Below are 14295 nucleotides of genomic sequence, written 5' to 3'. Positions count from 1 at the left end.
ATGTCAGATCCTCCATGGTGGGGGACAGGGAAGGGGGGTGGGAAGCTAGTGTGTCTCTTCCCTTGAGGTATAGTTCTTCCAGTCTGATGAACTGTCAGATCCACTGTGTAGTTGGTAAAGCAGATTGGACAGTGACTCGAAGTAGTGGGGTGGGGGGTGGGGGGTTCAGTATTTTAAGTAGCAACTCTCAAAAGTAAAGTGATTTCTCCAGGGGCTTAGTAGACAGAGCTATATGTGTTTCTAGTGTTACCACTCTGTAGGAATTATGCAGAGTGGAGTATTGTTTCCTAGAGGAAAAGGAGGATGAGTGAGGATGGTAAGAGGTTGGGGTAGATTGTGAGTCATTAAGGGAAGAGGGGCCGTAAATGTTAGTTTTAGTTTTGTGCAGTGAAACTTGCTTAATCCTGACAGCTCTTGATCAGAATGCCAGCCACAGAGTTCTGCATTGACATATATAAGTATTTTTGAGAAGAAAGATGATTATTAGGATCTTCTACCCTGTTGTGATATGATAGGATATCTTCTGGGAAAAGAGATAGTTTGAGGAAACCAGATTTTTACCTGGTACGTAACTACAGTTTGGACTTCCTGGGCAACAGAAACCTGCTGCAATTTTACATGACTGATTTCTGGACCCAAAGTGGGCTTGACAGTGGGCTGGAGCAGTAATAGCCCCCCTACTGTCGGGAGAGACCAGGGCAGGCTTTTCCCAGCAAGCCTGCCTGAGGTGTGGCTGTCCTAGACGCCAGGCCCCAGAGCATGCAGGATGACTCTTCTGTCTGTGGGAGCTGTCTGAGCTTCGTCAGGGAGGCAGGCTGCCAAGCAAGGCAGGTGGAGGTCTGGATTCCTGGAACAGTAAGTCAAAAAATGTTGAACGCTGTGGTCTTCAGTGATTATCTATTAAACACCCACTGCACAGATGCACAGATGCTGAGGAATTGCTCTGGTGTTAGTGCAGGAAACAAACAAAAGATGGTGGGTTTCTGCTTTTAAGGAGCTTATGCTTTGCCCTGACCTTTGGCCAAGTCACAGATGAAAATGGATATTAAATTTTGTGATTTTCATTCATATAGGCCCTGAGCTGATGGTTGTCTTGGGCCTCTGGAGACCTAGGCCTTAAAAGTTCTTTTCTTCATAAGCAGTTCATACCTGGCTGATGAATGAGTTTTCGTTGTCATTTTAAAATCTGATGAATGAGTGTTCGTTGTCATTTTAAAATAGTACAGGTAAGCCAAAGGAGGAAATTAAGTCACCCTAATCTCACCACACAGAGCTAAGCACTAAAGAGCTTCTGCAAGGGGAGATAACTAGCCAATGCCTCCCTTCTTTGGGCCCTTGCTTCTTCCATCAGAGAGAGGATGTCCCCCAGGGGTGTGGCCACAGGGCAGCGTGGCTGGTAAAGACAGGTCTTGGAAACACAGGGATATTGACTGTAAGCTTGTCCAAAAATCCCTTTGAAAAGGACATTACTTGCCATCTTTTATTTTCTTCTGTGAACAGGGTTCAGATTTTAAATTATGTGCTCTTAAGAAAATTTAAACTTTGGAGGGGTGCCTGGGTGGCTCAGTTGGTTAGGCGGCTGCCTTAGGCTCGGGTCATGATCTCTGAGTCCTGAGATTCGGCCCCACGGCAGGCTCCCTGCTCAGTGTGGAGTCTGTTTGTCCCTCTCCCTCTGCTGCTCCCCCTGCTCGTGCTTTCTTGCTTGCGCTCGCTCGCTCTCAAATAAATAAAATCTTTAGAAAAAATTTAAACTTCAGGAGCACCTGGGTGGCTCAGTTGGTTAGGCGTCTGCGTTTGGCTCAGGTCATGATCCCGGGGTCCTGGGATCGAGCCCCGCATTGGGCTCCCTGCCTGGTGGGTAGCCTGCTTCTCCCTCTCCCTCTGCCTGCTGTCCCCCCTGCTTGTGTTCTCTCTGTCAAATAAATAAAATCTTAAAAAAAAAATTTAAACTTTGAATTACATTGTGTTCTTCCCTCTTAAGGAGACAAGCTTAAGTACTTACGTTTGTATGCATATTTACATATGCATCGGGAAAATCATAACATAATCTTTTCTTTCTATATTTTCGGCTGGTCTTGTGACACCGACAGTGAAACAACGTGATAGGATGGGAGGGGCAGTGAATTGGGAGTCCATGGTGTTGAATGTTAGTCCTAACTCTAATCACACACTCTAAGCTAGAGAATATATTTAATGACTTTGGATTTCAGCCTCTACCTTCTTAAAACAAGGGACCACATTAGGCACTCTTTCAGCCCTTACCATTGTAGCTTAAGGCCATAAATCTCAGTTTCCTTGTGTCTCCTCTGGGACCAGTCTGCTTTTCTGTGTTGTGAAGAGCTGAGGGGACTACTTGCCTTTAGTGGGATAATTTTCCAAGGTCCCGACAACCAGGACTCACCCAGTGAAGGGGAAACAGCAGACTACTTCTAGATTTGCCCAGCTGTGCTTTTAGAAGGGGCATTTCTAGTCAAGGATTTCAGATTATTAGAAAACTGCAGGCTCTGGGGGTTGCATTCTTTCTTAGACTGAAATTACAGCCCGAATGCTCTTAATGATACACATATGTACTGTAATTTGTAAATATAACTCAAAATCCTGTGTCTAAGTTGGGTCATTTGCGGTTAGCCATTCAGACCTTCTTTCTATTTGACAGGGGTTTATTTTAAGATTGCTTTTTGGAGCAGTTGTTTAACATTCAAGTGATCTATTAGTGTCAAGTCTTTACTAGACCTGTTTTAAATGAGCTGCCCTTTAAGTAGAAAACCAAACAGAAATTTAGCTTTCCAACGCAACTTAGCAAAGCCAGGGTAAATTAAATTTTCTTATCTTCACGTGTATTTATTCAGCCTGATTTCTTTCTTGAATATTCATTTAGGTTAATAGTACGTGTATGAATGAAATTCTTGTAGTTACTCTTGATATTGTTGCTTAGCAAGAACTATAGACTTCTTAACAGGTTCAGAGAAGAACACTGTACAGTAAGCTAAATGTATTTTTTTAGTGAGTTAATTGTGTTTCTTACCGAAATGAGTTTGAAAGAATAGTATCTGCTTCTGGAGCTTTATTTCTGGGATGTTAAATGTTCTATGGGAAGTAAATTCTCACTAGGCCATTAACTACATTATTTTTTTTACAGGCTAAATATTGTAACTCCTTTTGCTTATTTTGTTGGGGAGGGGGTCAGTTTGATGGAAGCTAAAGATGGGTTGGGTAGATAGCCAACTGTGCCTCAGATGGTAGTTCTAACACATCATCCTAATTCTTTTTTTTTTTTTTTAAGATTCTTATCTATTTATTTGACAGAGAGACACAGCGAGAGAGGGAACACAAGCAGGGGAGTGGGAAAGGGAGAGGCAGGCTTCCCGATGAGCAGGGAGCCCAGTGCAGGGCTCAATCCCAGGACCTTGGGATCATGACCTGAGCCAAAGGCAGACGCTTAACGACTGAGCCACCCAGGCGCCCCACATCATCCTAATTCTTACCATTACTGTTGTGGCTTCCTCTCTTCTTTCCCGGTGTCCAGATTGTCATAGCCATAATTAGGGTGTTGTTTCCTATTTAATAACAAATGCAACCATTGTCAATTTTGTAACTCAAGTTTTCAGCCCTTCCCTTTTGTGTTCCAGATGCTCCATACTTGCCTGTAGTGCTTACGTGGCTCTGGCTTTGGGTGATAACCTTATGGCTCTGAATCACGCTGATAAACTTCTCCAGCAGCCCAAGCTGTCGGGATCGCTTAAGTAAGTGTGACTTCCCCTGTGTGTGCCAGGGTCATTTTGTTGGGAGCTTTCAGTTAGTTTGTGGTACATATTGCTGCTCTCTACTCCCCCAGTGGGATATATTATCTAGACAAAGCAACTGGTTGAAACATTAATTTGGTAGTTCTGTGTTAGGATCTTTCCCTTGGTATACCTCGAGGATTAAGGGAAGTAGCATTTGCTGCACTGAGTATCAGGAGGCAGGAACTTTGCTCTGTCTGGTGTCTACTACTAGGCCTGACTGGGTCATAATTTCACATATTAGTCCCCAAAATAAGATGAGTCCTCAGGAAGAAGACCCACAAAAAAGTTCCTTGATAAATGGGCTTCAAGGAATGCAATTAAATAGACAAATGAGAATTCTGACTACAGACTCTTCAGATGCCTCTGCAGTGTTAGTGTCATTGTCATTCTAAACTTCGCTAAAGCACCTCTTTTACGGAGGTTAAGTGAGATGCAGCACTCTTTGAATCTTTATATGATGCCATGCTAGAAATTTTATTCAAAGCCATAAATACTCTGCATTCATCCTGTGGGTATACAACTGTAATCTCCAAAATACAATTACATACTCTTGCCTTTTAGCGGTCTTTGTTTATAGAGTGCAGTGCTTAGAACAGGAGATCATACTCTGAGGAATAATTCTGTTCGTGTTTAATTATTTTTGTCTTTAAGAAAAAGTATTACTTTATACAAACATCTAAAATTAACATTGATTAAGGTTGTTTCAGGCCAGTGTTCCCCAAACAAACCTTGTGTCTCACTCACACACACACAAAATTGCTAATTAAGAGAACATCCAGTAACTTAAGAGACTTTGTCACAGTCAAAAGTAAGAAAGTTCCTGCTCTTCTGCAAGAAAGCCTTGTCTAGCATTCAGGCGGGAGGGATCCCGAGTTCCAGTTCGAGGCACCGGGGTTGCCCCTGAGGGCACCGCCGCCTTACTCAGTGAGGTAGCAGCCAGGAGTTGCTCTGGGGCCACCGCTGAGTCAGCACGGGGGGCTGTGGTGCGGAAGGCCATTATTAGAGCGGTGTTCGGTTTGTTCTCTTTTTAACAGAAATGGAACACAAATCCACACTGCTTTTTAAAATTCTTTGGTTGACATTGTGGTCACTATTCTCAAATGCCAAGTAGATTCTTTACTTGGCATTTGTTGGAGGGTTTTTAACTTTATCAACTTTCGAGGGATTGGCCAAGTCGTGTCTGGTGATTTCTTTTTTAATTCTCTTGATTTCTTTTTTAACTCTCATAACTATTCTTTCCTAAGTATTGGTTTCTTAATTAATAAAAAGACCACTGTCTGTTTTCCCAGTGAAGACAAGCGGGGAATTCTGCATTTGGGAGCTCATATACCGCAGTAGCTTTACCCCACAGCTTTTTGCTTTCTGTACACCTGGTCAAAGATTTTGTGGCTTTGGGTGTCATTAAGGCATTTCATTTGGCTAAAAATGGAAAATATTTTCAAGTAAATTCACAGAAGACGATTCGAAGTCGTTCTTTTTTATGTTTGTGTTTTCTAATGATTACTGGCTTATGGATACTACCTTAATGAAATTTTTACATTATCTTATTTCAAAATATAATTGAATTACTGATTTTTTTAAAACTTGTCATTTCTGTTAGGGTATTTAGTGGAGAAGCAAAATAAAAGGTCATTGCAGCCCTTGGTAGTTAGAAGAAATTGCTTAATAAAGAATTAAAGAGCTCTTGAGTGGTTAATTCGTGTAAATCTCAAAAAAGGTATATTGAAAAGAACCTGAAATTTGAGGACTTGAGATTTATGGGGACAGATTCATTAGGGGCAGGCCAACTAGAGTGTGCGAGACCTAGCCGGCCATTTAAAAGGAGGAGTAGAGAGGTGCCTGACTGGCTGAGTTGGTAGAGCATGTAATTCTTGATGTCAGTTTTGTGATTTCAAGCCCCACATTGGGTGTAGAGATTACTTGAAAATAAAATCATAGGGGCGCCTGGGTGGCTCAGTCAGTTAAGTGTCTGCCTTCGGCTCAGGTCATGGTCCTCGTGTCCTGGAATCCAGCCCCACATCAGGCTCCCTGCTCAGCGGGAAGCCTGCTTCTCCCTCTCCCTCTGCTGCTCCCCCTGCTTGTGTTCGTTCTCTCTTTGTCAAGTAAATAAATAAAATTTTAAAAATAAAAATAAAAAATAAAATCTTCAAAATAAAATAAAATAAAAGGAGGAGTAGATATTGGCTTGTGGAGATGAGGTCAGGCTTGCCCAGGAAGGCCAGGCCATGGAGGAGCAGCAGATGCGCCCTGCCCAGGACACTGTCTGGTAGGACCAGAGCAAATTTTTGAGGGGGTGGGAATATTGACTGGATATAGAAAAGTGGGACCAAACTTGGAGAGCTTTAAGTTGATAAATGTTTTGTTCTCAGGTAGGAAAAGTCATTAAGATTTTCAGCAGGGGGGCGCCTGGGTAGCTCAGTTGTTAAGCGTCTGCCTTCGGCTCAGGTCATGATCCCAGGGTCCTGGGATGGAGCCCCACATTGAGCTCCCTGCTCAGCGGGGAGCCTGCTTCTCCCTCTCTCTCTTCCTGTTGCTCCCCCTCCTTGTGCTCTCTCTGTCAAAGAAATAAATAAAATCTTAAAAATATATACATATTTTCAGCAAGGGTTTAATATATATCTAATCCTGTTTTAATTTTGAAAAATCAGTCAGGTGATCATAGAAAAAAATGACCTATAAGTAAAAGACCAGAAGAAGCAGGCTCTTATAAACGAGGAGGGTGCATATCCGTCCTAAAACATCAGTGGGCATAAAATAGATGACTTGAAAAGCAGGAAAGCTTTGGAATAGAAGTAAAGTTGATCTAACCCAAATCTGGTCTCAGTCCCCTTTGGCACTCTGATGTCTTTTGACTGTTCCAACAGCAGAGACCAGAGGATTCATCCTTGGACCTGTCTCTTATTTTAGAACTTCATTCCGTTCTTAGGTTAATGTTATTTTCTGCATAATCAGAATAGTAAATTTGCCAACTTTGAACTTTTTTCTTAATTGATATGTCATTTGTTCACCTTAGCTAATACAAAAATTGTATATTTTAAGATATTTTTATAAAGAGATAAGATTTAAGTGACCTTTAATTGATCCATTTGTAAACTTCTATTTCAATTCAAAGATTTGAAATATGTGAAACGTGTGTACACCAAATCTTGTTATATATTGGGTGTTTTGTGATGACCTACTTCTCAGTTTGGAATCTGTTCTTTTCATCTTAGGTTTTTGGGCCATTTATATGCTGCAGAAGCCCTCATCTCTCTGGACAGAATATCTGATGCCATTACTCACTTGAACCCAGAGAATGTCACTGATGTTTCCTTAGGAATCTCTTCAAATGAGCAGGACCAAGGTTAGTGAGGACACATTTGATCAGAACTGGTCATTTCCACTGCCTTCCTGGATGTGTGGACATTTAAAGGCACAGTTGTGAAGGGAAAGAAGTTTTAGGTTGGCTGTACATATTTTGTAGTAATTGTGTGCTAAGTATTAGACCTAAGAGTTGATTATCACATGGTCTAAATGCTCATTTTAGGGACGCCTGGGTGGCTCAGTTGTTTAAGTGTCTACCGTCGGCTCAGGTCATGATCCCAGGGTCCTGGGATTGAGTCCCACATTGGGTTCCTTGCTTAGTGGAGAGCGTGCTTCTCCCTCTGCCTGCTACTCCCCCTGCTTGTGCTGCTTGCTCTCGCACTCTCTCTCGCTCTTTCTGACAAATAAAATCTTTTTAAATAAGTAAATAAATGCTCACTTTAGGGGGCACCTGCCTGGCTTAGTCAGAAGACTATGCAGTTCGATCTCAGAGTCGTGAGGTCAAGCACCACATTGGGTATAGAGATTACTTACCAAAAAAAGAAAGAGAGAGAAAGAAAGAGAGAGAGAGAAAGAAAGAAAAGAAAAGAAAGAGAAAGAGAAAGAAAAAAAAGACTACTTTTTTAATTTTTTTTTTTTTTAAGATTTTATTTATTTGAGAGAGAGACAGCGAGAGAAAGCATGAGCCAGGGTGAGGGGCAGAGGGAGAAGCAGACTCCCCATTAAGCAGGGAGCTTGATAAGGGGCCCAGTCCCAGGACCCTGGGACCATGACCTGAGCTGAAGGCAGACACCCAACCGACTGAGCCACTCAGGTGCCCCAAGAAAGACTATTTTAAAGAAATAAGTAGATTCTCACTTTTGAAAAGCTGGTAGTGTTAGAAAAATTCGTTTTGATTCTCATACTGTATTTTTCTCCTTGAAGGGATTCTGCAATCCAGGGGAAAGTAGAAGTAAGCATTCAAAAGTTATGCCTTTAAGTTTTAAGTCATGCCTAAGTTTTTAAGAAAGTGAGACTGGCATTCACTTTATTCAAGATTATTATGCAGGAATGGGGTGGTGGTGGGTGGTACCTTCTGGTGTCCTTTAATCGAACCTCCACTACATGAAAAGTAAACACTGTGACATGACAGATTGCTTTGATACCAGATTTTCCATTTCATAAACAAAATGAGGTTTCTAGAAAATATATTCTGTTGTCCTTCCCCCTCAGGTTTATTTTCATGTTTTTGTAGGATCAGACAAAGGTGAAAATGAAGCAATGGAATCCTGTGAGTAAGACATTTTGTAAATACTTAAAGTAGCCTGGCTTGCATCCCAAAGATGTGGACTCAAGCCTTCTGTGTCCTTCATTTGTCAGTCCGAGAAGTAGCGCTCTGCTTTATTCTGAGCAGCTGCTGGGGAGGTGGATTGGGTTGCCCCCTTGCCCTTGACCCGGCCTCTTCACCAGGGTCCACGCTCTTTTTCCCCAGCTGGGAAGCGGGCCCCTCAGTGCTACCCCAGTTCGGTCACCTCTGCCAGGACCGTGATGCTGTTTAATCTTGGCAGCGCCTACTGCCTGAGGAGCGAATACGACAAAGCCCGAAAGTGTCTCCACCAGGTGAGGCTGGAGGTGAGGGGGCCAAGCCCTCTTGTACAGCACCCAACAAAGGGTTTGGAGTTTCTGGGTTTTGTTATTTTGTCTGAGGCTCTGGTCAGTTTGTTAAAAATTGGAATATTACTTTTCTAAGCTTAAAAATACTCTTGCAAAGTAAACAACTGATCAGCTATTACAAATGAACCTAGGCACTTAATGGAGGGTTTTCCCCAATGGTTTTAATAATTAAAATTTCAGAAGATTGGAAACCATCTAAATGAGGGATCACTGAAATAATGGTGCATCCATACAGCCGAACATAGTGCAGCTGCAGATCCTGTGTGCTGAAATGATAAGATGTCCGAGACATGCTAAGTGGAAAGACCAGGATTTAAAACAGTTGCTTCATAATTGTGTATGTGCATAAGAGAGCTCTGAAAGGACATACTAGAAACCATCAACATTGGTTATGGGGCATCAGGGTAAGTCTTGTGTGGCTGGAGCACTAAAACGGGAGACCTCAGAAGAAAGCTGGTGCCAGAGAAATTTCATATACACTAAAGAAAGTTATTGACAACATATAACTAAAATACACCTCTGAATTCTGCCACTGAGATGATGCATCATCAGTAGGTCTCAGGGAAGATTCTGATTGAGCTTCTTTTGGTTTCCTGCCCATCCCTGGACCAGTCATGGACATGGACCCTTACCTGCAGTAGGGGACCAGGTTACCAGGTATCACCAGTGGCAGCTCCAGAGGCTATATCACAGACTTGGAAAGGGGTAATTCGTCAAAAGGATATTAATTCAGCAAGCATATGAGTACCTACTTCTTGGTAAGCCATAGGAATAAGACAGTAAAAATAGGTAGGGAATATAAGGGGAATTGCAAGGTTATTGCAAGGTCAGAGGGTATGCAGAATTTTAAGACTTGTAATATGGACAGTTTGTGCCAAATGGTGTAATCACCAGTAGCACAGGAGAGAGCCTGAGAGTCCCTATATGTTTGTCAGAGTAGCTGAAATTGAAATTAAACCTATTCTCAAGAGATTTGGTGGGTTCTGCAAATGTTCTTCCTATGAAGATGACCTTGTCGTGTAGAGCCATGAAGAATCTTACCATGTGGAAAATAACCATGAGTGATATTTAGTTAACTTAGTGGCATCTGGTCAGCACTTCGGATCCAAAATCAGAAATGTTAAGTGACGGACTATCCAGGGACACATGTTTGCTCTTATCTCGCAGTTGAGTTACACCAGTTGATTGGGAAGGAGTTGACTACAGCAAACAGGACTTTTGATCTAAAGTCGCAGTATGCACGGTCTAGCTCAGGTTCTCGTACAGCAGGTGGCCATGGCGGCTGCCACGCTGGGCTCCGACCTGGCTCAGGGTCGGAAGGGGGTTTTGTTTTGGTCCCTTGGTTTTTAGGTTAATCCAATGGCTGGATCTTTGTTAATTGGGAGGCCCACCCTGCCTGGGAGAGCAGGACAGTGATGTGTAGAGTTGGAAAGGTCTCCACGGAGATGTTTCCGAGGTTGCCTGCCCATCAGTAGCCATTCTGAGCAGCCAGTAAGCAGAGCACCTTCAAATCTCATAAAGTTGCTGTTGTGAATTCCTGTATTTTAATGAAAGTGGCAGACTGTGGTCAACGCAAAGAACAATAATGACCTGTGTTAACCAGCCATTGGAGGCAAAACGGAGATTTTAATACCCACAAAATGCTGTAAAGATGACCCTGCCTGTATGAAGCTTGGCCTAGAAGTGTAAAATCTCATTTTCTGAACTGAGTTATTATACCTCCTGATGTGGTGAGAAGCATAAAAGTCCCCTGCTTCGTTCATGAAGAACTTAGGGTGTGCCCTGGATGTGGCGTCCCTGCTCATCCAAGATCTCTTCTGAGGCTGCAGGAAATGGACCTTGTGCAAGCTTCTGGTCCCCCACACATCTGTCTTCACAGCTCGGCCTACAAGGCCTTTCTCCCCATTTTCTGCTTACCCAATATCCACCCTGCAAGGACTAAGGCAGGTGGCCCTTGCCCTGAAGCTCTCCATTCAAATGAAACATTTTTCTCTCTTCATATTCACAGTACATTCACTCTGTTCTTTCCCTTGCATTATGTAAATTTGTTTGGATTATTGTTAGTTGTTTGCATGCCTGTTTATTATCAGGATGAATCCCTGTCTTACCCACACACTCACCTCTGGTCAGTAAATGTTTATACAAGTACATTTTCTGATAAGATGAAGGGAAGAAACAGAGCAGCCTGGAAGCCAGAGCACCTGAAACTGGATGGGGGAATACAGGTTGATAGTAAGGTGTGAGGAAAAGGCTGCAGCCCAAAGGCCCAGACTGAGGAAATAAACCTGTGATATCAGCACGGTTGACCAGATCAGGCCAGGCTTCCTTTCTCAGGACTAGGTCAGAGAGAAACTGCTAGCTGGAAAAGTGACTCTCAGATCCAGGAAAGAATAGCTGTTGCTTAAACAGTTAAATTACTTTATTTGACCAAATTGTACTGTTCCAGTCCTTAAAAATGAGGACATTGAACATGCTTAGTGATACATTTTTTTCTGTATTACCAACTTTTTAAGTTTGAATTCTTATTGCTAACGTTGAGAACTTGGGACCTACAATACTGAGTTGTTAACTTAGGAAAACAAATGGACGTGCAGGTTTTAATATAACTTCAACTATGCCTGTGGTGAAGAGCCACCAACAGACCTGGACGAATGACTGGATACAGAATCAGGAGTTCTGATCACCTTTCTCAAAACCAAATAGAGCCGAGACATGGAATAAGAACCCCAAGTAGGTGAAAACGAGAGAAGAAAAGTTTAATATCCCCTATTAAGAACTCATTACGGACTAGACGAGTGAAGGGAAAATAGTGAATCATGTAACGAAAAATCACGTGTCTAGTTTAAGGATGAGGACAAAGGTAGCTGAGGGACATCAGAACAGAATGATAGTAGTTGCTAGGAGGTCATGTGGGAAGGAGCTTGAATAAGTTTGCTAACTTGTCATTGGTAGGCTTCCCCCCCTCCCCCAGCATTACTTGGAGTTTGTGTCTTAAGCTGTTGGTTTTTCACGAGAGTCTTTTTTGTTTTGAGCAAAGGCGGCTTCGATGATCCACCCTAAAGAGGTGCCCCCTGAAGCCATCTTACTGGCAGTCTACCTTGAACTGCAAAACGGTAAGTAATTCTTCTCTCTAGTTAGGACTGTATCCCTTCAGAGATGGCTGGCTCTGTTGGAGGAGCATGCAACTCTTGATCTCAGGGTTGTGCGTTCAAGCCCCATGTTGGGTGTAGAGATTACTTCTATTTAGAAGTTTAAAACAAAAGGATTGTATCCCTTCAAAGAGCCCAAGGTTTTGGGTGTCTGGTTTATCTCTTCGAATTTGAAACTTTGTCTTCCTTGAAAATATTATGCATCAAGTTCTTCTAGAAGAAAAGTAACTAGGGAGTTTTTATTATCTTACAAATTCCTGCTTCTTATGACTTAACCATATTTTATCTGTGAAAATGCAGGAAAGCATAACTTCTGACACCTAATTATCATTAATCTCTACTAATTAATTAACCTTTCTCTTAGGCAGCCAAATGACTTGAATTGGGAACATGAGTCAGAGTGCCAGTTGCTAAGAGTTGTACACTGTAGTGTTTTGAACATAGGTGTCATTGATGAGTTTCACAGTAAATCAGTTCTTGCTGACAGTTATCCAAACCTAAATCCAGGTCATACCTCTGGGACACATACAACCTTTAAGGATGTGGCCTCTGAGAAAAAAAGATTGTGGGCCCTATATAAGAGACAGCATGAAGTAGAGAAGAGATGTGAGTGAAAGAAATTAAACAGAAACATTAAGAGTTCTAAGTCGTGCCTTCTTTTGATCATGGGACTCCTTACATAGATCCCTCTTTTGATAGTTTTTTTATAGCACTAAGTGCCTGGTACCCAGCTGGCCTTGGCCTCCTGAAAGGTGTGAATAGGGTTAGTGCATTGGTCCTAAGCGCCCTTCTTCCGTGCAGTCTAGCTGGAGACAAGTTCGCAAGCTGGGTTATACCTTAGAAAAACCTTAAGGCTTTTAAAAATCCCTTTGCCCGGGTCACACCCCAGGTCTCTTAACTCAGAATTTCTGGGGATGGGACGGAGGCATGATGTGGCCCCAGTGTATAGCAAAGGTTGCAGACCACTGCTCTCCTAGACCATCTTTTACTTCCCTTGCATGATGCTGGTGGCTTGCTTTGTACATGGTGGTATTGTTTATGCTTTTTTTTAATGGGAAATGTTTTTATAGGTAATACCCAGCTGGCCTTACAGATCATCAAAAGGAATCAGCTGCTCCCCGCAGTGAAAACACTGTCTGAGATGAGAAAGAAGCCAGTGTTCCAGCCTGTCCACCCGATCCAGCCCATCCAAATGCCGGCTTTCACTGCACAGAGAAAGTGACATATTTGCTCTCAGAAAACTGTTACTTGAGACCCAGGGGAGTATTTACGGGCCTTTTCATTTGTATCGCAGCAAAATGAATAAAAGACAGATGGTGAAAGGTGCTAGTTTTGAAGACACAATTTTGAAATGATTCTAACCCCTGGCTTTTTGGGTTTTTTGTTTGTTTGTTTTTGTTTTCGCCAGAAGCTTACTTAAAATTAAGGATTCACAAACTCATTTTCATCTGTTTTTCTTTAATCTTACATTTTGAGCCATTATGTGATGTATCCGTGTCATAGACAATTAAAAAATCATCTTATCAGAACAGTCTTGTATAATCACATTTCGTCTTTCTTGTAACTGCTGGGCAATTTTAGCATCTGAGGTTTAGTGTTAAAGTTTTAAAGCCTGAGAGACCTGTGAGCAGTAGATGAGTAGCCAATCCAAAAGCTGATCTGGGGGCAGAGAGGAGGGGAAGTTGATGTGTTTTCTGCCTGGTTATGACTAAAAGGACCAGAAAATGCATAGTAGAACCCATAGGGCCAGTAACATTGGCTTAAGAAGAGATGTCTGATAGGAATCACTTGCTTCAAGATTACAAATGAAGACAAACCAGGGTTAACTTTAGGGGGAAAACGCCATAATACAGACTCACTTTAGAAAAATTGGGTCAGGTCACCTGGCTGGCTCAGTTGGAGGAACATGCAACTTTTGATCTCAGGATTTTGAATTCAAGCCCCATGGTGGGTGTATAGATTCCTTAAAAAATAAAATCTTTTATTCTTTTTTTTAAGATTTTATTTATTTGAGGGGCGCCTGGGTGGCTCAGTCGTTAAATGTCTGCCTTCGGCTCAAGGTGCGATCCCGGGGTCCTGGGATCAAGCCCCACATCGGGCTCCCTGCTCTGCTGGGAGCCTGCTTCTTCCTCTCCCACTTCCCCTGCTTGTGTTCCCTCTCTCGCTGGCTGTCTCTCTCTGTCAAGTAAATAAATAAAATCTTTAAAAAAAAAAAAAAAAGATCTTATTTGAAACAGAGAGAGCACAAGTGGGGGGAGGGGCAGTGAGAAGCAGACTCCCTGGTGAGCAGGGAGCCCCACACAGGACTGGATCCTATGGCCCTGGGATCATGACCTGAGCCAAAGGCAGACAGTTAACCAACTGAGCCACCCAGGCACCACAAAAAATAAAATTTTTAGAAAAAA

At 42.5% G+C, this 14295-nt stretch overlaps 1 protein-coding gene across 5 annotated transcripts in view; it reads left to right on the top strand.

Moving 5' to 3' along the window:
• The window catches only part of CNOT10 (CCR4-NOT transcription complex subunit 10), an 80004-nt gene extending 66583 nt beyond the window's left edge, over nucleotides 1-13421 (top strand). For 3 of the 5 annotated variants that reach the window (XM_087870067.1, XM_087870066.1, XM_087870065.1), the window contains 6 exons: nucleotides 3630-3743; nucleotides 6998-7128; nucleotides 8323-8358; nucleotides 8560-8699; nucleotides 11779-11854; nucleotides 12961-13421. In XM_087870067.1, coding sequence (XP_087726193.1) covers nucleotides 3630-3743; nucleotides 6998-7128; nucleotides 8323-8358; nucleotides 8560-8699; nucleotides 11779-11854; nucleotides 12961-13112 — 649 coding nt within the window. In that variant the 3' untranslated portion in view covers nucleotides 13113-13421. The remainder of the gene's footprint in view (nucleotides 1-3629; nucleotides 3744-6997; nucleotides 7129-8322; nucleotides 8359-8559; nucleotides 8700-11778; nucleotides 11855-12960) is intronic. The other 2 variants (XM_045798296.2, XM_045798299.2) reach the window with 1 other exon arrangement.
• Nucleotides 13422-14295: the final 874 nt, after the last annotated feature.

This window comes from Ursus americanus, chromosome 20 (genome assembly GCF_024610735.1).
Source record: "Ursus americanus isolate L20-20 chromosome 20, mUrsAme1.1.p, whole genome shotgun sequence".
In the NCBI taxonomy this organism is placed as follows: Eukaryota; Metazoa; Chordata; class Mammalia; order Carnivora; family Ursidae; genus Ursus; species Ursus americanus.
The sequence above is the reverse complement of the archived record's forward strand: the minus strand, read 5'-3'. Positions and strand labels throughout refer to the sequence as shown.